Source organism: Myxine glutinosa, chromosome 1 (assembly GCF_964187855.1).
Source record: "Myxine glutinosa chromosome 1, kmMyxGlut1.1, whole genome shotgun sequence".
Taxonomy (NCBI): domain Eukaryota; kingdom Metazoa; phylum Chordata; class Myxini; order Myxiniformes; family Myxinidae; genus Myxine; species Myxine glutinosa.
In genome coordinates, this window is record NC_136261.1 from 322332073 (window position 1) to 322355834 (window position 23762).

The 23762-nt window shown below is 45.9% G+C and overlaps 1 protein-coding gene and 1 long non-coding RNA gene across 4 annotated transcripts in view; one reads left to right on the forward strand and one right to left on the reverse strand.

Moving 5' to 3' along the window:
* LOC144889474 (uncharacterized) overlaps positions 1 to 22681 on the reverse strand; it is a 60592-nt gene extending 37911 nt beyond the window's left edge. The window contains exons 1-2 of the long non-coding RNA XR_013621760.1: positions 22278 to 22681; positions 7191 to 7338 (exon numbers count right to left, since the gene is read on the reverse strand). This is a non-coding gene — a long non-coding RNA (uncharacterized LOC144889474). The remainder of the gene's footprint in view (positions 1 to 7190; positions 7339 to 22277) is intronic.
* LOC137411246 (sperm flagellar protein 2) overlaps positions 1 to 23762 on the forward strand; it is a 135346-nt gene that overhangs the window by 24073 nt on the left and 87511 nt on the right. For 2 of the 3 annotated variants that reach the window (XM_068096630.2, XM_078769699.1), the window contains 4 exons: positions 8736 to 8854; positions 20078 to 20205; positions 22964 to 23102; positions 23195 to 23332. In XM_068096630.2, coding sequence (XP_067952731.2) covers positions 8736 to 8854; positions 20078 to 20205; positions 22964 to 23102; positions 23195 to 23332 — 524 coding nt within the window. The remainder of the gene's footprint in view (positions 1 to 8735; positions 8855 to 20077; positions 20206 to 22963; positions 23103 to 23194; positions 23333 to 23762) is intronic. The other variant, XM_078769700.1, reaches the window with a different exon arrangement.

The following is a 23762-nucleotide window of genomic DNA, read 5'->3' on the forward strand; positions in this document are numbered from 1 at the left end:
GCAACATCCATTACGCTGCGGCCGTGAGCGGGGGGTGTTCCTTCGCGTACCGGGAAGCGCTGGTATTTAGGTCATAGGACTTGTGGGCCTAAAACCCTACCCAGCGCCGACCGGGCATGGCGTCATACCCCCGGGACCACGTCGGTCAGTCACAGACGAGGGGACTAATCCCCCCTCAAAGGGGGACCATAGGCCGACGTTGGGTTCCGTAACAATTGGTGCCAGGAGCGAGATACGGACCTGAAGCGCTTCGCGCGCTCAAATTACGATTGGCCCGAGATTGTATTTTAACTTCCTAAATTTAACATCGTGCCATAGATGGTCAAGGCGGCGGGATGTCGGTGGGGGAACTAGAAGAGGGGTTAGGGGTAACCCAGGACCAGAGGGAAGAAATGGAGGAGAACAATAAGGAGGTGGTTGAGGAGGTGTCAGGTGCACAAAATGGCGCCCTCGCGCACGTGGTTACAGCGGCACCAAATTTCGCCGCGCCCGCGACCGTAGCAGCGCCGCAAATGGACTGGGGCCTATTCATGCTGCAAATGCGGGCCCTTAGGGAGTTGACCAGGGGGCTGGGAGACCAAATTGGGGCAATGAGGGACGAAGCGAGGGGTACTAGTAAGCAATTAAGAGACGGGTTAAACAATATGGGAAATAAATTTGAGGAGCTCGGAAGCAAATTGGAGGGACTCGGAAGCAAATTTGAGGGATTCGGAAGCAGATTAGGGGACAAACTGGGGGGCATGGTTGGCCAAGCCAAAGAAATTAATGAGGGGTTGGAGAGGGACAGAGACCGCGGGTTGAGCGAGCAGGTCCCAGGGGTGCACGAGGAGGTAACGCGGGTCGCGAAGCGCTGGTTGAGCTAGGCGGAGGAAAGCGTGGGTACAATGACGGGTATAGAGATCGCGACCCGGGGTATGGGGCAGCCGGCGACCGCTGAGTTAGGAGAGAAAATTTTATTAAAGCCAGCGGTCGTTGAGGCGAATAAAGAAAAAGTAGTGGTGGGTATAGTTGAAATTGAAAAGACGACGGAAGTAGCCCAGCAGTTGGAGGAAGGAATGGAAACTGTGCAAAGTCCGTGCTCACATCACGATGCTGTGCTCATTAATCCTTATAAAGATTTGCAGGTGTTGGTGCAGGGAGGAAGAAGAACCCCGAAGGTGAGACGGGCTGTATGTGGTGCCGGGAGATTTTGTAGAAAAGTGTTCGGCGCGAAGAGAATTGTCGCGCGATTGGGATCGATATGGCACCCGGGCGTTGGTGAAGGGTCCCGTGTGAGTGGAAATGGCGCGCGTGTGAGGGAAAAGTGTGCGTCGGCGAGTGGGTGTGTTATAGGGAGTGAGAGCGATACGGAGTGTACGTGCGAGGGTGAGAGTGACTCGGGGAATGAGCGTGTTACGAAGCGCGAGTGTGAAACCGAGTGCGAGCGAGAATGCACGTCGGGGTGTACGGAGTGTGACACAGAGAGTGAGTTGATGGTGGCGCGAGTGCGAGAGAGCACATCGGAGCGCGAGTGTGAAACCGAGTGCGAGCGAGAATGCACGTCGGGGTGTACGGAGTGTGACACAGAGAGTGAGTTGATGGTGGCGAGAGAGCACATCGGGAGCGCGAGTGTGAAACCGAGTGCGAGCAAGAATGCACGTCGGGGTGTACGGAGTGTGACACAGAGAGTGAGTTGGTGGTGGCGCGAGTGTGGGAGAGCCCATCGGAGCGCGTGAGTGGGTGGATGCAAGAGTGCATGCCCATGGTGAGTGTTACGGAGGACGTAACGGAGGAGAGGTGTGGAACGCAGTGTGCGAACGGCGAGTATGCGCAAGAGGGGGCGCGAGAGGTGTGGTGTGTAACAGGGAGTGCGGTGGTGGAATGGACGGAGTGTGTGGGATGCACTGGAGGCGCCAAGATGCCACGTTTTGTGAGTGTGAAACGGGTCGCGTATGCAAGTGAAGCATCGACATTGAACGGGTTAGCGTTTAGGGTGACGGATAGCCGACGCGGGCGCTCGGTGCGCGGTGCGCTTTGTTGGATGCTGGGCCCCGCACGGTCGAGTCCGGGCCTTGTCGGGCGAGGCGACCGGTCCGGTTCAGGGGCGAGTAGGAGGAAGCGGAACGGTGCCCCTTGGTGGCGGGGACGGGGTTCCGACCGGGCGAGCCTCGGTCGTCGGGCCGGAGACCGCAAGGTTCCGAGCCGCGATGATGCGTGGAACCTCGGCCCGAGCATGCCTCCTCCCCAGAATCGTGGATGCCGGACGGATCCAACTGCAGGCGACCAAACCACCCGCGTTCATTGCTCGGCTGTGCGAAGCTGGGCTTTGAGAATGTAACGACGCACCGAGGCTCAGGTTTAATGGACGGTGATGATGATAGTGTTTTTGATCCGAAATTTAGAAAAGTGAATAGAATTGGCAGTGATTGGAAAATTTTTGATTGGCTGGAATTTGGTGAGCAAAATTTATAGTGAAAGATGCCCGATGTGGTGGGATGGCAACTTTGCCATCTCTCACAGCGGGGGCAAAGGAGCACTAGTCTTATGGGGTTTGGCAGTGAAAACTAGCCCGGGAGGGTTAGGATATCGTGTGTAGGGACTTAGAGATTGACCATAGGTAACGGTAAGGTTTAGGTAGCAACATTGAACCGGTAGTGGGGACATAGAGAGGGTAGTTGGATTATAATGACGAGGGAGCGCAATAGTTTAAAGGGGCGACTGGGAAGCGCAAGTTCCAGAGGGGAGTAGTTAGATGAGATGATGCCATGTGTTTGAGTATCGAAAGGGTATTGAGCAGGGTATGAGTAAATGATTGTGATTGTGAGTTGTATTGAGCGTGGAAGTGTATGGAGCAGTGAGTGAGGAATGGTGAGATTGCACAGGTGTGCAACTGAACAGGTGTATGGAGCAGTGTGTGAGTGAGTGATAGTGATGTGAGTTGTGCTGACCAAATGGTCCAGGGAGGAAGGAGGGTGCAGGTGGCACCAGGTAAGATTGCACAGGTGTGCAACTGCAGGTGAATGGAGAATGGAGTGTGGAATATATGGAGTATGGAATGGATGGTCGTGGAGTGAGTATGGTGGAAACTGTGGAGTGGAGTGGATGGTGCGAAGCTGTGGATGGGGGAAAGGAGGATGGACCCCATCACGAATACCCGGGGAGGGTAGTGTAAGAGTTAGGTAGAGGGTATAGGTAAATTGTGGTTGGATATTGGCATCTGTGGTGCGTGGTGGAAGAATGGAGTTTGGATGGGTGCATTAGTGTTGTGGAAATGGCTGGGCGTGTAGCCTGTTAGTATGTGTAGTTGATTGGACACTCCGCCACTGTTAGGATGTCGGCCAGGTGAGGCCGCAGGGGGGCTCTGGGAGCCGTTAGAGTTGTGGATGGGGCCCGAGGATCCGGAGGACGGACCCGGTAGCCCAGTGCCAGAGGGCACCGAGGGTTGACAGAGCCGGGAGGGGCCTTCCCCAATTAGATAGGTTAGGTGAGGAGCAGGTAAGCTCGGAGGCAACTACAGTGGTGGAGGTGTGCAGGTGGGTAGACCTGCTGGGAGAGCTGCACGACCCAGCCCGGAAATTGTGCAAGGGCACCGGGAGATGAATCGGGGGAGTGAGACCCCAAATTGATAAGCACCACAGTTTGGTCAATGGGAATTTGGTTCTTAAAACCGCATAGAGTAAGTTGGCCAATGGTTTGGCAGGGAAAGACCCCGTGTAGTGTAAAGTGTATTAAAGTCATTTAGAAGGTAGTTAGGATGGAGATGTCCTCGCACCATCTGCATCCACTCACCTGAGGTGACAGGACTCCACACCATGCCATGGATGTTTTTGATTATTTTTATTGTGCAAATGTTTGGAATGTGAGACGCATCATGACGTGGGTGTGACATTGTGCTGATGTTCCATCTCTCCCTCCTTATGAGGATTGATGATGAATTGGTGATGGCAAATTTTGAAGTAGAGGGAGTGAAGATGAATTTGGTATCGGGGAAATATGGGGAAGACGTGACGATTGTGACGAATTTGTAATGTGTAGATTTTGTACATATGGGGTAAGGGCAAGGGTAGTGTAGGTCACCTGTGGGGGGGCGTACGGTAGGGACGAGCTTTTCTCCGCTCTGTCTCCATACGCACCTCACCTTGCATTGCCTTTATTGATGTGTACCCTTGTGACCTTACCCCTCGCTCACTTGTCTTTCCACCCCCCCCCCCCCCTTTGTCTCCCACACGAGGACTGGGCGCCGAGGGGAGCGTGCGGGAGTCCGCCATTGTGCGCCAGAAACTCTCGCAACCACAGCTGTCTGCATCGATGCACCACGTATGGACCACATGTCTGTGGCTGAGCACCACTTGTGGACCCCATGGGTTGGGGCATGGCCCCTCTGCTAGAACTGGCCATGAAGGCCCGAGATCTTGCTGGCGGACCTGGGTCACAGGGCACCTATGCCCCACAGGTGAACCACAATAGTCTGCCCTGTGGGCCATAAATAAATAAAAACGGACACGTTTTGTGCATGTTTTATGTCCAAATAGGCCGCCAGCAAAGAAGATGACAGCATCTGGAAGAACCATGGCCAGCAGAGGGAGCCGAAGAGGAAGACCAGCACCAGGGTTTGTTGGGTTTTTTAAAATTGAACAGTGATGACTGTGCACCGATTGGTGCTTGAGGGTGCTTTGGTGCGTTTTGGGTGCTTTCTGGTGCGTCGATGCAGAGCAGACTGTCTCCCCCCCAAAAGAACAATCACAGGTCCTGGGTTGCATATTGTAAATAAAAGTAGCGTCAACTGTAAATAATACTCCCCCATCGTAAATGTATAGTTTGAAGACAAATCCGCAATTCGGTTAGCTGTGGGCGTGAGTCTGTTAGGTAGGGTGCAATGGAGCAGCGGGACATATTTATTTATGTTTTAAAACTGTCACACTCAGGGTCAGGTTAAATGTAGAGGGGACTACACCTACGTGCCACACTAAAAGTAAAAGTAATAGGCCCGGGACGTGCCTAAGAGGAGGAGGGTGCAGTGTTGTGGATATGAGAATTGTGTTTCTTTTATTGTTGTGTAAATTGTTGTAAAAATATCACCCTCCTTCCTCCAGTTGTGTATAAAGGTCAAAGTGCGTCCCGTAATTCGGTCATAAACAATCACGTTAGCCAATCATAGATTTCCTCCTTGTTGGTAGTTTATTTCCTTATTCTATGTAGGTTAAGGCTGTGTCTTCCATTAATTGACACTCCATTGCACCGAATTCAAATAGATAGATCCCCTTTCATTCCCATTCCCAAAGCCTCTACTGCCAACTGCATTTGCCGCCATTACGGCGTGGTCAGCTCGGAGAAGAAGGGCGTGGCCCGCACACCACCATCAAGGGGTGGAGCCAGAGAGCCCGTGCCCACCAATCAGCGCCGAGGCGAGCTTACCGATGGGCGTGTCCTGGAGGCCGGCGGCTTGATCGCCCGAGGCGTTATATAAGCGTGCGCGGAAGCCTTTGAAATAAGTTCCAAGAAAGAGTTGCGCTAGAGACGGCAGATGAGCCGAGACGAGCCCTCGGAGAGAGAAGGGAGACGCGTCCTGAGGTGAGCCAGAGAAGCAGCTTTGGCTCCACCAGCAGTTTTGGCTCCACCAGCAGTTTTGGCTCCACCAGCAGTTTTGGCTCCACCAGCAATTTTGACTCCACCAGCAGTTTGGCTCCACCAGCAGTTTGGCTCCACCAGCAGTTTGGCTCCACCAGCAGTTTTGGCTCCACCAGCAGCTTTGGCTCCACAAGCAGCGTTGACTCCACCAGGCAGCTTCGACCCGTTACCCCGCGGGAACCAGATTGCGGTGGCATCGGTGGCCGTCGAGGTCCAGCCCGACGTCCCGTGCGGGATCAAGCCCGAACCATCTGCCCCAGCTGAACCTTCCCATTCCTCCTTCCAGTCATTCCTGCCTCCATTCCCCAGTCGTGTAAGTGTGATCGTAGTCTGTCTTTTGTCTTGTCCTTGGGTTTCTAAGTAAGACTGTAATAGGTAAGCTAAGTTTCACTGTGTCCTTCTGGTCCGTCCCTCTTTCTGTCTTTATTTTCGTATCCTTCCTTCTCCTTGGTTTCTTTGGTCTTGTAAATAGTGGTAACTAGCCGAAACCCGTGGAACATCCACGGAAGGGAGGATGTGGTGTATGGATAGAGTGTACCATTATGGATGGCATAGGGGATTTGCTTGTCCGAGTAAGAGTTAGGAAGAAAGATGAGAATGAAGAGTGCGTATATGAACAACGATCGCCGACATCGGCACAAATGCATGCTCTGGATTGTCCACTCAGTGGACGGCTTGCTTCGCCTTCGCCTGTCCAATCAGCGGACGGCTTGCTTCGCCTTCGCCCAGCAGACGCCAATACGATGGCGTCGTAAGATGGCGTCGTATCGGCAGTTAATCGGATGCTTTTGGGCCCCAACGTCGGCTAATTCAGATTTTTCGAGTATGGCTGTACGTGATAAACAAAGAGTGCGGTTCGTATATCGTAAATCCATTGCCACTCAGTAGAGCGCATACTCCCGCCATGGGTCAAGTTGGAATAATACGTTTTGTTTAACATCCCCTCTCCCCAAAACAATAAATGAAAAGGAAAGTAAGCCCTAACTGTCAGAGAATTAATTTTGATATATCTCGGAATTAGAGGAGAAAAACATCATTTAATGCATGTGTATGCATTAAATTGGCTTTGAGATTAAGAATAAAAGCTTTAATGCAGTAAAACAGAAAAATGTTTTCCCAAAAAAATTCCCCAAAAAAATTCCTGGATCCGGAATAATATCCTGAGCTTCACCAAAAACTAATCAATTCTTCCTTATCCCAAGGGCAAACATCCCACCAACTTTCATCCAAATCCGTTCAGAACTTTTCCAGATATCTTGTTCACGAACATACGAACACACAAACATACGAACACACAAACACACACACACACACACACACACACACACACACACACACACACACACACACACACACACACGCACACACGGACGGACACGATCGAATGCATTACTCCCGCCGAGCTATCTTGTGCTTATTCCATGAACGATCGACGGATACAAAATGGAACCCACGACCCACGTGACCAGAAATTTCTGGGATTTCTAGTAGGCTATATATATAAGGAATCGATAGCCCCCTAATACGAGGCTCCTCCCCTCCCCGCATCCCACGAGGGTCACACACATGATGAAGTTGCTCACCTGTCTCTGCCATGTCAAAGCTGCTGCATCCGAAGTCACTCACATGGACACGCCATGTTGATAGAACAGAACGCGTGGGGCTCGCACGCAACAGCCATTTTGATGTGGTCGTGTGGGGCTCGCATATGCGGAACCGCCATGTTACTGCCTTTGTGTGGGGAGGTGAGAAATGACAATGGGATAAAATGTATTCAAAAAATATTTCACAGGCAGAAGTTTTACCTCAACGCCAATAATAAGAAGAGGTCAGGTTCTCACACGGAGGTTTATTCAGGTAACGCTCCTCGGTCCAAGGCCCAGTCCCCGAGAGACCGCGCGCATGCGTGAAAAACCCGGTGCACGGGAGGAGCCAGAACCCGTGGAACATCCACGGAAGGGAGGATGTGGTGTATGGATAGAGTGTACCATTATGGATGGCATCGGGGATTTGCTTGTCCGAGTAAGAGTTAGGAAGAAAGATGAGAATGAAGAGTGCGTATATGAACAACGTATTTATTGCAATCTACTTAAATGACAACGCTACGATATACTTTTGAAAAATGAATGGATTCGTAATAGGAATCGGCATAGCGCCATTCTGGGAGTGTTACGTCTCGCCACCTGCTACACCTCTCTGAGTTACGAGGATTTATGCAACGCACCCCGAGTATCGCAACGTCACTCCATTTAACTTTATTAAAATGACGATAAAGACGGTTCCTTATATATCCTAATTTAAAATGTTCAAGGGAATAAAAAGACCATTTGGTTCACACCAGCCATGTTCACACCACTCGACTGTCCAATCAGCGGACGGCTCGCATCGCCTTCGCCCAGCAGACGCCAATACGATGGCGTCGTAAGATGGCGTCGTATCGGCCGTTAATCGTATGCTTTTTGGCCCCAAAGTCGACTAATTCAGATTTTTCGAGTGTGGCTGTACGTGATAAACAAAGAGCGCGGTTGGTAGATCGTAAATGCATTAGTGCCGTGCGCATCGGGTCACTGTGTGCAGCGTAAAAGGGATAACAAAGTCGAGTCCTTACGGTATTATTATATCGATAAATTTTAGTCGTATTTCAAACCCTTTTTGTCTTCTTCTTCTTCACATCCTTGTCGTTTTGGTGATTTCCCAATTGAATACCGGTGGCACGATTTGGCCAACGTTTAAGGAATCGGGTCTAGTCTTGGTAAACGGCTCACGCCGCAGTTCTCTTCGCTCGGCGCAACATCCATTACGCTGCGGCCGTGAGCGGGGGGTGTTCCTTCGCGTACCGGGAAGCGCTGGTATTTAGGTCATAGGACTTGTGGGCCTAAAACCCTACCCAGCGCCGACCGGGCGTGGCGTCATACCCCTGGGACCACGTCGGTCAGTAACAGACGAGGGGACTAATCCCCCCTCAAAGGGGGACCATAGGCCGACGTTGGGTTCCGTAACAATAGATAACAACCACATGTTTCTCCATCCTGTGAATTAACCATTTATTACTACCTTTTGTGGCATAATATTTTATTGTAACCTTATCGTTCAATTCAATGGAGTTTTTATTAATTTCACCATGGCAGAAGAAGGCTGTTGTGAAGATCTCCGAGTCATGTCAAATGAAAATTGTGAAGATGTGTTTCAACAACAGACATCATCTGAATATGAATTTCACTCATATGTGCAGAAGCTCTTTGAGGAAGTAAGTAATCCATCACATATAAACAGATTTCAGATGCATAAGCGTCTTTCTCAACACACTCATCATTACATATCATTTTTGTTTCCTAGCATTTTATTTTAAAAGTGAAGCAACTATGTCATGAAAAAATACTCGGATTGACAATTCTGCCATTTTTAATATTATATTTGTCAGTGAAAATATGCATCGCTAGATTTTATATTTATGATTCTGAATACAAGGCAGGACAATGAAATTGTACAGACAAGCCTTCCACTTGAAAGCATCGATTTAGTGTATCTATCTATAATTCCAGTAATCTCTGTGTGTGTGTGTGTGTGTGTGTGTGTGTGTATGTGTGTATGTCTGTGTGTTTGTCTGTGACCGCTGTTTCTCGACAACCACGGGTCCGATATACTTGAAACTTGCCAGGTATATTGCTGGGGACCCGAGGATGTGCCTTTTCAAGGTTTGAAATTAATCGGACAAGTAGTTACCGAGCTATGGCGATTTAGCCGTTCGCTTTGGCGTTGCGAATGGACCAAACCATTTCATGTAAATAGAGGGGGGGGTTCTGTGGTCGTTGCGAATGGACCAAACCATTTCATGTAAATAGAGGGGGGGGATTGTCACCGTACTCGCAAGCCGTTCGCTTTGGCTTTGCGAATGGACCAAACCATTTCATGTAAATAGGGGGGGGGGGGGGATATAATTTTAGATATCTATCTATAATTCCAGTAATCTCTGTGTGTGTGTGTGTGTGTGTGTGTGTGTATGTGTGTATGTCTGTGTGTTTGTCTGTGACCGCTGTTTCTCGACAACCACGGGTCCGATATACTTGAAACTTGCCAGGTATATTGCTGGGGACCCGAGGATGTGCCTTTTCAAGGTTTCATATTAATCGGACAAGTAGTTACCGAGCTATGTCCAAAAAACGATTCAACCAATCAGAGAGCAGCGAGTTATCACGTGTGCCGAACGTGGCGAACAGACTCTGCCTCGGACGGCACATTTGAGAGCGTATTCATTTATTTCACGTTGGCAAACTATGTTGGCGTTAAACTATGTTTTAAAACTAATTAAAACTAATTTGCGATTCTTTCGCTTTCCTGCGCGTTTGTGCACGCTATGGCGATTTCTTTACCAAACTCCGCAAGCCGTTCGCTTTGGACCAAACCATTTCATGTAAATAGAGGGGGGGGGGGTTGTCACCGTACTCGCAAGCCGTTCGCTTTGGACCAAACCATTCCATGTAAATAGAGGGGGGGGGATATAATTTTAGATATAGATATAGTACGGGCATGCCCTAGTATATCAAATAGGCACATTTCCATGCACACAACCATGATAAATCAAGGTTGTGCAGAACTCTAAATCTGTCTTTTGAGCATAGACTGGACAATTTGATATAAATTATTTTGCGTTTTTCATGTTTGGACATTATTGTTTGTTTTCCCTGGCAGTCAGGGTCTTTTAAAGTTGAATTTCTTTATTCTTGCTTGCCATGCTTTGGGAAAGATCTATGCACTACTACTCATGCTTCGGCCAATGCCACTTCCTGGTAGTTCTTCCTGGTAATCCTAATGGCAAGATAGCGGTTTGGGTGTGGCCTGGAGGCCACTGTTGCTGCTGCTACAAGCTCTGATGGGCTCTTCCCCAGTTTTGCTCTCTTATCAACATTCCTACACATATCAACATTCCAAAATTGCACTGTCATTACTACTTCTTCTTCCACATCTACACCTTCTATAGCTAATGTCATGAGGATCTTGGTTCTCAACTTCAACCAGCAATTGGAAGCAGATCATTAAAGCTATGGTAATTAATTGCAGTGGTCTGAAAGGGAGCACCAATAAATTGACCTTTCTAGCATCGGTAGTGCACCAGCAGCCTGACGTCATTCTTTGTTGTGAATGTAACCTTGATGACAGCATCACTTCATGCGATGTTTTCCCAAGCAAATTTACAGACAACCACAAAGACTGCAATGCCCATGGCAGTGGGGTGTTCAGAGCAATCAGTGACACGTTAATAATTGTGTTAGCTTGTCCAGAGTTCAACTGCGACTGTGAGCTTTTCTGGTATAACTTAGAGTTTAACATTTCCAAGCCTATACATATATATATATATATATATATATATATATATATATATATATATATATATATATATACATATATATATATATATATATACATATATATATATATATATATATATATATACATATATATATATATATATATATACATATATATATATATATATATACATATATATATATATATATATACATATATATATATATATATATATATATATATATATATATATATATATATATGTATGTATGTATGTATGTATGTATGTATGTATATATATTATATATATATATATATATATATATATATATATATATATATATATATATATATATATATTAAAGCTATGGTAATTATTATTAAAGCTATTAAAGCTATATATATAATATATATATATATATTATATATATATTTATATATATATATATATATATATATATATATATATATATATATATATATATATATATATATATATTATATATATATACACACACACACACACAGTCTTGGCCAAAGATATTGGCACCCTTGCACTTTTTTCAAATAACTCACAATTTTCTCGAAAAACAAGTTGACATTGATGAAAGTATTTGGTCTCCACAATTCTTTATTTCACCGTTAATATTACAGAACCTTTGCTTTCATTCAGAACTTAATATATCCTTTTTAAAAAGACAATAAAAAGAAATGGCATTTGACAAAATTATTGACACCCGAGACTTAATATTTGGTAGCACAGCCTTTGGACAACGTAACTGCAGTCAAGCGCTTCCTATAGTCACGAATGAGCTTCCTACACCTCTCTACTGGCAGTTTGACCCACTCTTCTTGCGCAAACTGCTCCAGTTCTGCCAGATTTGAAGGGTGCCTTCTCCCTCCAACTGCTGTTTTCAGATCTCCCCACAGGTGTTCAATGTGATTTAGATCTGGACTCATTGCTGGCCACTTCAGAACAGTCCAGCGTTTTGTCTTGAACCATTCCTGGGGGCGTTTTTGAAGTGTTTTTGGGGTCATTGTCCTGCTGCAAGACCCATAACCTTTGACAGAGACCCAGATTTCTGACACTGTGCATCGTCTAGGTTGAACACTGCGCTCCAAAATGCCTTGGTAATCTCCTGATTTAATGATGCCATGCACACATTCAAGGCACCCAGTTCCAGAGGAAGCACAGCAAACCCTAAAACATCAGTGAACCTCCTCCGTGTATGACTGTAGGGAAGGTGTTCTTTTCTTTGAAGGCTTAATTTTGTTTTCTGTAAACATAGAGATGATGTGCTTTACCAAAAAGCTGTAATTTGGTCTCATCTGTCCACAGGACATTCTCCCAGAATGATTTTAGCTTGTTCAGGTGTGTTTTGGCAAACTCCAGTCGGACTTTCTCAGCAGTGGGATCCGCCTGGGTCTCCTACCATAGAACCCCCCTTTCATTAAGTTGGCGACGGATGGTGCGTGTTGAAACTGTCATACCTTGTGTTTGACGGTCAGCTTTAATCTGTGGGCAGTTGATCGAGGTGCTTTCTCCACCATTCGAACAACCCTTCACTGCAATCTTCGATCAAGTTTCCTGTTGCGGCCACGTCAAGGGAGGTTGGCTGCAGTGCCATGGGCCTTAAACTTCCTGATAACATTGCGTACGGTTGACACAGGAACATCAAGGTCTCTGGAGATGGACTTGTAGCCTTGAGATTGTCCATGCTTGGCTACAATCTTGTGTCTGACCTCCTCAGACAATTCTCTGGTTTTCGTTCTTTTCTCCATGCTCATTGCAGTACGCACAGTGAGACAAAACAGCAGAATGACTCCTTTTCTCTATTCAAACTGGTTGAATGAGTGATTTTTATATTGCAGGCACCTGCAACTCACCATCGGTGAGTTCAATTCCAAACTGAAGGAGAATCATCTGCTTGAAATTTAATTACTTCTGACAACTTTTAAAAGGTGCCAATAATATTGTCCAGGCCATTTTTAGGATCTCTATATGGAATAAGCTAAGATTTTCAGCTTTTTTTGTTTTGTTCCACTGCAAATGAAAGAAATACATATGTGGATACCAAATATTTTTTAATTTCAACAACTTTCTGGAAGAAATGGTACATTATTTGAAAAACGTGCAAGTGTGCCAATATATTGCAAGTTATACATGACTTTGATAAATGTTACCAATCAACAAGAAGAATCAACAGAAAAAATATTGTCGTGTGACTGCTCTCAGTTAAGACCGAGAGTAAGCCACGGATGGAAACGAGCATTAATGAAGGCGTTCAGCTCCAATTGATGGCGGATGATACGCGGGCAGGAAGAAGAATACTGGCTCACCTGTACGGGCCTCACGCAGGCATCTTCACCCTGCAAATTAACTCAAACCGAGGCGGATGTAAAATGTACAAAAATAACAGATTTATTAACGGAACCCGAGAACAATGAAACGCGCCGGTTAAATAAATGTCCTAAAGTGGAGCGCTCCCACACCAGACGTCTAAAACAAACAAGGAAATGTATAAATGAAAAGAAAGGGGTCATGCATGTGTGTGTGTGGGCTTATCTCAACTCGGCTGAGGTGTGTCAGGCATCGTCAGGCCCCAAGCGCAGTTCGGACGTGGCTCCGGTGTTGGTGGGAGGAAGGCCGACTGGTCGTTGGCGCGAACCAGGCCTCGACGCACCCTTGCTCGCAGCGCTGCTAGGCCAGCGTACGCTGCAGAGCGGCAAGCCTCGCTTGTGCGCTCGTCGCTCGCATGTGAACACAGGGGAGGAGAATCGTCAGCGCTCCACCGTCTCTCCACCGTCCGTCGTCGCACAACAAGCAAGGGTCCAAACGAAAAGAAGTCCAACGCAAGAAGGCAGTCCAAACGAGAGGGAACCAGAACAAGAAGGGCCAAAATGCCGGCCAGCCAGTTGTTTTATCGGCCATCTCGTGACGTCAGCTCTCTCTCTCTCTCTCTGCCAATCAGTCCGTCGCCTCTCGACCTCTCGAATGTTCTTCCCCCGTCAGTCCTTTACCATTGGCTGAGCGCTTCGCGCGCTCCTCCTCACGTCATCGGTTGATGGCCAATCAGTATGTCGCTTCTTGCTAGATTGTAGTCTTGCTTCTTGCTTGCTAGAATCAGTATGTCGCTAGATTCAAAATCCCGTCTCGGAACCGTCTCGATAAATTTTCAATTTTCATAACGGGATCTCGGGTCGGCTCGGTTCCTGACAAAGTAATACATTAAAAAAAAAAAAGGCTTCAAAAATAATGGAATTTCATTACAATTGCTATGACGCTATGACGCTATGAAAAAAAAAATCGCTCGCTTTGCCAAGGGGCTCGCTCCCCCCCCCCCCCCCCCGTTCCCCTCCCCTCCCCCGCCCGGCAATGCCGGGTACTTCTGCTAGTAAATTATAAAACAGGCGGTGTAGTGATCACCCCCCCCCCCCTCCTTATTTTGACTCTGTGACTAAAGTAAACGTAATCAACTTATCAGGCCTAAAGTGGAGATAAGATAACCAAAATACTTTCACATTCAAACCGTCAAACCAAACCCCCCCCCCCCCCCCCCCCCCCGAGGCCCGAGTCCTTATCTTCACAATTGTTATCGCCATGCTGTCTTATCATATTCGTTATCTTAAACGCCAAGATAGAAACAAATTAACTAAAAAAGCCATTGAAAAGTTTGAATGTGAACTCATTCTGGAATCTTGAAGTTAATTCGTACAAAACGAACATTAAACTCATTTTTTCAGTCTAACACGATGGATAATGACAACATAAAGCAGAGCGAAAAGCGATGTCAGGAAATAGTGTACTTTATATATTACGTGTACAATCCGAAATGCATTATAGGCTTATAAATATGACTTAAGTTATGTACAGCAATGAAAAACGACTGATTTGTGGGATTGTACGAATGAACGATTGTACGAAACGATTGTACGATTGTACGAAACGAATGAACTGTAAACATCAAGTCATCAACACATTATGTGGGATTTGAAATAAATCTCAACCAACGTCAATTATTTGAAAGTACCAACTATTTACGAGTCGAATTATTTACTCGCTCGCTAGGCTTCAACAACCTGCGCCGAGATACTGCCCAGCTCCCGGTCGGGCGGGATTTGTTTTTCTTTTTCCCCTCTCGTTATCAAAGTATTTTTCGCTTCGCCGCGCCAGCCACAGCCCATAAATCCCAGCTGAAGTTGAGCCGCAGCGGCGGGTCATTGCGATCGCGCAGTGGCATGTTTGCAGTGCATTGTTTGTTGACAAGGGGAAAATCCTGGAGCAGTGAGTTTACTTTATCTATCATCGTTTGTGTCAGTTCAGCTGCACTTGCGAAAAATGATGCTTGTGCAGAAGCAGAGTAATGAAAGCAAGGCTCAATAAATGCCTCTATTATGGAAAATATCTGCAAGAAGTTGGAATTTTAACCGGGATTTTTTTACCGAGAAATTGCGTCAGTCAATTTATCTCGGGACCGTCCCGAGACCGTCTCGAAAGCCGAAACCGCCGGGATTTCGTCCCGGTCTCGGATCGGTTGACAGCCCTACTGGAGACTAAAGCTGAAATTGGGAAAACTAAATAACCTATTTTACTCCTGGAGATCCGAGGATTATCCACCCAAAATATCGTTGAGATGGCTTGAGCAGTTTTTACGGTACCTTCGTTCAGCAGTTTTTACGGTACCTTCGAACAGACAGACAGACAGACAGACAGACGGACATTTGGCGAATTATAGTAAGATTATAAGACCAGTGTCTAACAACATATTGGATCTGATCCTCACTACAAATGTGAGTCCTAACAGCAATATTGCATTGCATCCTGGCATCTCAGATCATAACATTACTTTCAATATTTGTGGGAACTTATAACGAACTCTCAGGTCACCCTTTGTGAACTGGATTATTATTTCTATTTTTTTTGAGAAGTTGCATTATTGAAAATATTCCCTCTTACATGAGGACCTTGTACCCGGGTCCACCAAAAAAAGCTGGTTACTTTTGACCACCAATGGTGGTCAGATTAGGCACATGTAATTGTTCAGCATTTTTCTCTGTTAGAGGCTTGCACCTTATCTGTATCCCAAAATGTCACATAAACAAATTGCATCAACAACAATGGGGTGTTTCGAATTTTTTTTTATGACAGAAAGAATGCAGTATTGCCTGTATAAATTTGCTCGTCTGAAAATATAATAAACATATGTCACCCACAGGGTGAACCGTATCTTGCCAAAATGTGAAAATTCCGTTTTTTCGTCATGACGTCATCAAATGACGTCATAGCGTCAAACTGTTTACAGATCTGGGAAGCACTCATCAAGGGCATTCATATGAGGTATTACTCGATATGGTACCTACGATTTCAAAATTTGACCTTGGGGTCAATAATTTTCGACCTCCAGCGCTAACCATGAAGGTCAAGGCCGATCGCCACCAAAAACTAATCAGCTGAGCGCCGGACCATATACTAGATTCCCATGAAGTTTGGAGACGATCCGATCAAAGTTACTCAAAAAATAAGGGTTTCGTTGACCTCCATGATTGACCGCAAAGTGACCTTGACCTTTGACCTTGACCTTCATAATTTTGTGTGCTAAAGGGTATCTCTAAAAGACTCTGATATGCGAACTTACAAGAGTTTCCAAAGGGAACTGTGCTCTACAGAGTGACCTAAACAATGCGAACTAAAGCAATACAATATACATGAAAAGTGCAGTTTTTTCGTCATAACGCCGTCAAATGACGTCACATTGTCAAACTAGTTATATGTTTGGAAAGCACTCAACAAGGGCTTCAATTTGAGGTACTACTCGATATGGTAACTGAAACTTGAAAATTTTACCTTTTGGTCAAAATTGAATGACCTTCAAAATGACCTTGAAGGTCAAGGCCGATCGACACCAAAAACTAATCAACTGAGCGCCATACCACACCCTATATACCCACCAAGTTTGGAGATCATAAGATCAAAGTTACTCAAAAAATAAGGGTTTCGTAATTTGACCTTGGGGTCAATAATTTTCGACCTCCAGCGCTAACCATGAAGGTCAAGGCCGATCGCCACCAAAAACTAATCAGCTGAGCGCCGGACCATATACTAGATTCCCATGAAGTTTGGAGACGATCCGATCAAAGTTACTCAAAAAATAAGGGTTTCGTTGACCTCCATGATTGACCGCAAAGTGACCTTGACCTTTGACCTTGACCTTCAAAATTTTGTGTGCTGAAGGGTATCTCTATAGGACTCTGATATGCGAAGTTACAGGAGTTTCCAATAATAACTGTGGTCTACAGAGTGATCTAAACGTGAAAAAAAAATGATTAACCACAAACAAAAAAACAAAAAAACAAACAAACAAACATACAAGCTGACTGATACATCTTGCAAAAACTTCGTTTTGGCAAGATAATGATGTAAACTGATTGTCCTGCCTTTTTTAACACTTTCCCTCTGAGTATATGAAGCAACCCATGATTCCTTGATGCACCATATATTGCTGAAAGAGCGTGTTTAACAGTTTCCTTAATTACAAAGAGGAAGCCTGAAATATTTTGGCTTGATCTATTCTAAAATATAAGCAACAAAACCACAATGATTAAACTACCCTAAACAACAACAACAACACAACATGCATTTTAAGGCCATTTTCCCTGCTAGAGCGGGGTTAGCCTTGCGGTCCCCATGACAATCTTCTCCATCTTGCCCTATTTTCTGCATCTCTCCTTGTTAACCCCCTTGCCTGCATTTCTTCTTCCACCATCTTTAGCCAAGTCTTTCTCGGTCTTCCCCATCCTCTACTTCCTTCCACATTCATTTCCATCACTCTTCTCAACCAGTCACTTTCATCCTTCCTCAACACATGACCAAACCATCTCAACCTGTTCCTCTTCACAACATCAATCACAGGCTCTATTCCCATCATTTTTCGCAATTCATCATTTGTCTTCCTCTCTCTCAACCTCAAACTCACCACTGTTCCCATCCTTCATCCTTACAGCTGTGCGCTCTTTTGTACATTGCCATCACTACTCTGATCAACCATTCCTCCACTCCTAACTTCCTCATTGCCCATGTCAATACTTTGCGTGGAACCCTATCGAATGCTTTCTCCAGATCAACAAACCCAAGAAACAACTTCTTCCTCTTCTCCATGTACTTCTCCTGCAACTGCCTCACAATAAAAAGCGCATCTGTCGTTCCTCTTCCTGGCATAAATCCAAACTGCATTTCGTCGATCTTCACTTTCTTCCTTATCCTCCTCTCCAACACCCTTTCCAATACCTTCATTCCATGCTCCAATAACTTTATCGCTCGGTACGAGCCACACTCTAGAGGGTCACCTTTCCCCTTGTATAGAGGGACGAGGGCACGCAGTTCCCAATCCACTGGAATGCGGCCTTCTTTCACCGCCAGATTACAGATCTCTGTCATTCTCTTCACACCCCAACTTCCTGCTGCCTTCAACATATCTCCCACAACTCCCGCCGGCCCTCCCGCTTTTCTACTCTTCATTGCTTTTATCGCTTCCTCAACTTCCTTCTCAGTTATCTTCTCTGCCGGTCCTAAAACTGGGGTACTCTCTATGTTGCCATCCCATTCATTCTCTGTATTCAACAGCATTTCCATATATCTTTTCCATCTTCCTTTAATTCCATCTGGGTCCACAACGATTTGTCCCACTTCATCCTTCAAGCAACTCACCCCTATCACATCACACCTCTCTTTCGCTATCTGCTTTGCAATCCTGAATACTGCTCTCTGACCCTCTCCCGAATCCAAGCGTTCTCCGAGCATTTTCCTACATGCCTCCTGCGCCTTTGCTACCTCTTTCTTTGCAGCCTTCTTGGCTGCCTTATAACTTTCATGCTCTGCTGTGTCTGCTCCCGTACCCTTCGCCTTCTGCCACACCTTGAACTTCTTCCTCTTCTCGTCAATCCTCTTTCCAACTTAATCATCCCACCACCATGTTTCCAAGTGCCTCGGTGGTCCTTTTGTCCATCCACATACCTCACCAACGGCTCCCAACAGACTAGCTTTCATTGACATCCAACCACTTTCAAGCTCAACCACATCATCCTCTACCCTACTCAGCCTCTCTTTTAATGCCTCCCTTACTGTCACCTCTTTCAACTTCCACACCTTCATTCTCGGTTGGTACTTCACCCGCCGAGCTCTCCTCGCACCTTTCACCCTTATGTCGCAGACAACCAAGTGGTGCTGTGAAACAGCCTCCTCCCCCAGGATCACCTTTGTGTGCCCTCTATCTCGCCTACGCACCATCAGGTGGTCAACGGTTGTCGTCGACCCACCTGACGTGTATGTAACAAGCTTATTATCCTCTTTCTGGAACTGAGTATTACAAATCAACAAATCAGCTCCATCAGCAAACTCCAAAATCCTTTCACCTTCTCCATTTCTCACATCATATCCATAACCCCCATGAACTCCCTCAAAACCATCCATACTCCTTCCCACATGTCCATTTAGGTCTCCTCCTACCACAACAACTTCCTCATCTTTCACGTTTTCCATCAGCTTCTCTATCGCACACCAGAACTTGTCCTTCTCTTCATCGCTCCGACCAACCTGCGGAGCATATCCCGAGATGACGTTCACCAAGAGCTTTCCAATCATCATTTTCACCATCATCAACCTATCACTCACTCTAGTCACACTCACCACACTGTCTACAAACTCATCAGAAAACAGGACACCAACACCATTCACGCCCTCCAGGCGCCCTTGCCACACAAACATGTATTACTGTCCCTGCCTACCCTTCACCATTCTCACACCACTTCCCTTCCATCTCGTCTCTTGCACACAACATATGTCCACTCTTCTTCTGACCAATACTTCCACCACTTCTCCTGATCTCCCTGTCATTGTCCCTACATTCCATGTCCCAAACCTCAGAAACCGATCTCCACTTCGGGCTGTACCCTGCCCATATGTAGTTGTAATTGTCATGGTTCTCTTTTTGAGGCAATGTTTTTATGGCCGGATGCCCTTCCTGACGCCAACCCTCTTAGTCGTCTCTTACGACACGCAGGGATACGGTGTACCTATTCTAATCCAGATTAAACTACCCTAAAGTAGGCCCAAAATGGGTATTCTGTTTGACAAATAAAACAATTTTGTGTTATGTTTTCCACACAGGAACATTTGCCATATTTCATGTCCTGCTGGCAAGAAATGGAAAATGCTTTCATCGAAAGGTGTAATTTAACATTTTTTAAAATGAGACAAGAAAGTGAAAGCATTATCAGTTACTATGGCAACACCAGGTAATACATTCTTATGCAAATGAAATGAATGTTGTTTCAATTAATTTGAGAGTGATAAGTTGTCATCACATTCGATGAAGTTTTGAGGGCTATGTATGGAACCACAATTGTGAGACAGGGTGGATTTTACAGAAATGATTACATTTTCTGCCTAATCATAGATTGTTTTTCATGTACAGGTGTGAAGTGAAAATTATATTCCATTTCATACAGCCATGAAATAATGAAGGATGCTATTGTGTGCAGGTCTCTGTGTGTATCTATTTCTTGTTATATTGCTTGGTGGTTGATGAGTTGTTAATTATTCGATAGTTATATCCTAATGAGTGTCAGCATAAGCTTTTGTCAACCCAAATTATCATCAGCCAGAATTATATGTAAAATTAAGATTCCTTGTCACCCTTAGTTTATCCTCGTGTCTGTCTCGTTATGCCATCTGCCTTCGATGTTTAATCTTTTAATCACCCCCATTTAACTTTCACATATTAATCACACTCCAGAAATGGCTGTTCCACGTGTGTTGCCAACGAGCCGCCACGAATGTGGCATTTTACAGCCATTGCAGGTCCACGTGTGCTACCTTGCACAAGCGGGAAATCGACAGCGCATGAGCAAGATCCGCGCAAGAGGGACTAGAAGGATGGCTATATAAGGCTGGATGATCGCACCTCAAAACGAGATACAGCCGGGATGCCTAGCCAGTGACAGAAGTCTCTTCTCTCATCATGCGCTCTGAGACACACAGCAAGACTATCGACTCACTCTTATAACTGGGACCATCAAAGCTCTCCTCTCCTCTCTGTGTTGTGCACAAATGTATAATCTGTACGCAATGTTATCAGGAAGTTTAAGGCCCATGGCACTGCAGCCAACCTCCCTGAACATGGCCGCAAGAGAAAACTTGATCGAAGATTGCAGTGAAGGGTTGTTCGAATGGTGGAGAAAGCACCCCGATCAACTGCCCCCCAAAGAGTGATTGCACAGCCATCGGCACAGCAGCAGACAGCCAAGGCCAAGACCAGATCGGGAGAGGTGTCTGAGCGTGTGCTTGCATTGTACGCCTCAGCACTTCAGCAAAGCCACACACATACATCTATGCCCACAGTTATTCTCTTAATTCGTCATGTCTCCTAAACGTGTCTGGCCCAGTTTACATAGGTGTTAAGATACGGAGATACTGTTACAAATCCATTTAAATGTGCTGCCAAGTTATCTATGTCTTTTGTCACTGCTTTTCACTTTGTGTCCTCATCCTAGTATTTATATTTATTTAACTTGTTTGCTTTTAACTGAGTTGCTGTGTACTTTAACTGTGTACTTCAGTTCCATCGTGCGTGTTTAAATTCCTCCCGTTAATCCAACCTCATCGGCTGAAACGGCTGAGCGGAGAAATTAATAAATCGACCATATCTTGGTGGATTATCCGTTTGTGCACAGTTTCACCACCAAGCAGCGTCTTGCGAGATCATTCTCCAGAGGTCTCAAGTTGCCGTTAGGGAGACCAAGTCTCTTACTATACGATATATATATACATACATACATATATATGTATATGTGTGTATAATACCCGGGTCCACCATATCTCAGGCCACCCCTTCCATACGGGCCCGCCAAACCCCAAGGGCCCCCCCTCCACTCGGGCCCTCCAAACCCCAGGTCCCCCACCTGGGCCCGTCAAATCCCAGGTCACCCCTCCACTCGGGCCCTCCAAACCCCAGGTCCCCCACCCAGGCCTGCCAAATTACAGGCACCCCTCCCCGTGCGTGCATGCATGTCCTCCTAGACTCGACAGGTTAGAGGGTTAGAGTCGGCAAAACCTATCAAGCCACAGGCGCCTTCCCCTACCCCACCAAAGCCACCCACAAAGCTGGTGTATTCGGCACATCACTGGATCTCATAGAGCTCGGTTTCCTGCAGGCATAACATGGTTGAAATGGAGTCACCAAATCCCAGGCCATTCCGTGGCCCAGATGATCCATGCGACCTCAGATGCCACGTGCACGGCCCTCCACCCCATTAAAGCCGCTGTGCGCTCCCAAGCCGCCGCACATGGCAAAAATCCTCAATCTCACCTTGCTCTCTCACATCCTCAATGGAAGAAGCTCTGCAGCAGGAGGTCCGTCAAAGCCCGGCCTTCCCACCCGGCAGCACGTGGCCCACAAGTTCAGACCCAGGCTGCCCAAACGCACATGGAACTGCGCCATACCACCCACCATCTCGTCCCATCAAAGCTGCTGTTCTCAGGTCAGTCTTTGCTAGTTTCAAAATTGATTTATTCGACACAGCTCCTGGTCCTCTCCGTCCCAGACAAGAGGTAGTCAGCACGACCGGCAAGTCAGGCCGCCTCCCTCGCCGCTGCTATTGTGTGTGTGTGTGTGTGTGTGTGTGTGTGTGTGTGTGTGTGTGTGTGTGTGTGTGTGCGTGTGTGTGTGTGTGTGTATATGTGTCTGTCTGTGTGTGTGTCTGTATATTTGTCTTCAACCGGTCTTGTGATTTTTTTTTTTTGAGAATATACTGGATTTGGGTGTTTCTATTTGGTAAATAAAAATGGTGAGTGTGTCATGAGCAGGCCTATGGTAGAAATTATGTTTGCAGTTAGAGTATGTTGTTTTATAAGGGTATTTGGGAATATCTATGGGCAAATGCAAACAACCATGCTATCTTACATGGTTCTGTAAACCTTTTACTTTGACTGAAGGCAAATGTCATTCATTGATGGATCATTTACATGTTGGTTAATGCTGAAACATTCCTGCAGGAGGAGTTTTAAACACTTTTTGAGAAGACTGGACAACAGAAATGAGTGTGTTCTGTCCTGGAATAATTATTACAACAGCTTTACGGACGACTCACTTGAATATGAAATGACCAAGGTGGAACTGCATCAAAAAGTTGATGTAAGAATCGTTTCTGCATTGTTGAACTTGTTTGGATACTGCCCCGTTGTGTTAATTCAATCACGAAATTATTTATGTTGTCTGATTATCAGGAATTAAAGGAGAGGTTGTTGGGCATTTGTGACAATCGCGATGCAGAATCCCAACAGGAAATGCATGTGTTGATGAACAGTGGCTGCTTGGAAGAGTTTATGAAGAACGCTGTGTACCATTTGATTTCACTGATGCAGGTCAGGAATTTTCATCAGTAATATGTTTACATGACCATTTCACCAGTGGAGGGAAAACATAATTTTTCTTATACCTTCTAAAACACCATACAACTCAAGTAAATTATCCTACAGTCATTTTAAATTCTCATAAACACACTTAATGAGAATTAACTTTGTTGATTAACAAATTAACTTTGTTGTTTCTTGGGGTTGTTGATCTGGAGAAAGCATTCGATAGGGTTCCATGCGAAGTAGTGACATGAGCATTGAGGAAGTCAGGAGTGGAGGAATGGTTGATCAGAGTAGTGATGGCAATGTATGAGAGAGCGCGTGCACAGGTGAAAGGACAAAGGACGGGAACATTGGTGAGTTTGAGGTGAAGGTGGGAGTGCATCAGGGGTCAGTACTAAATCCACTACTATTTGTAGCTGTGTTGGAGGTGCTGGCT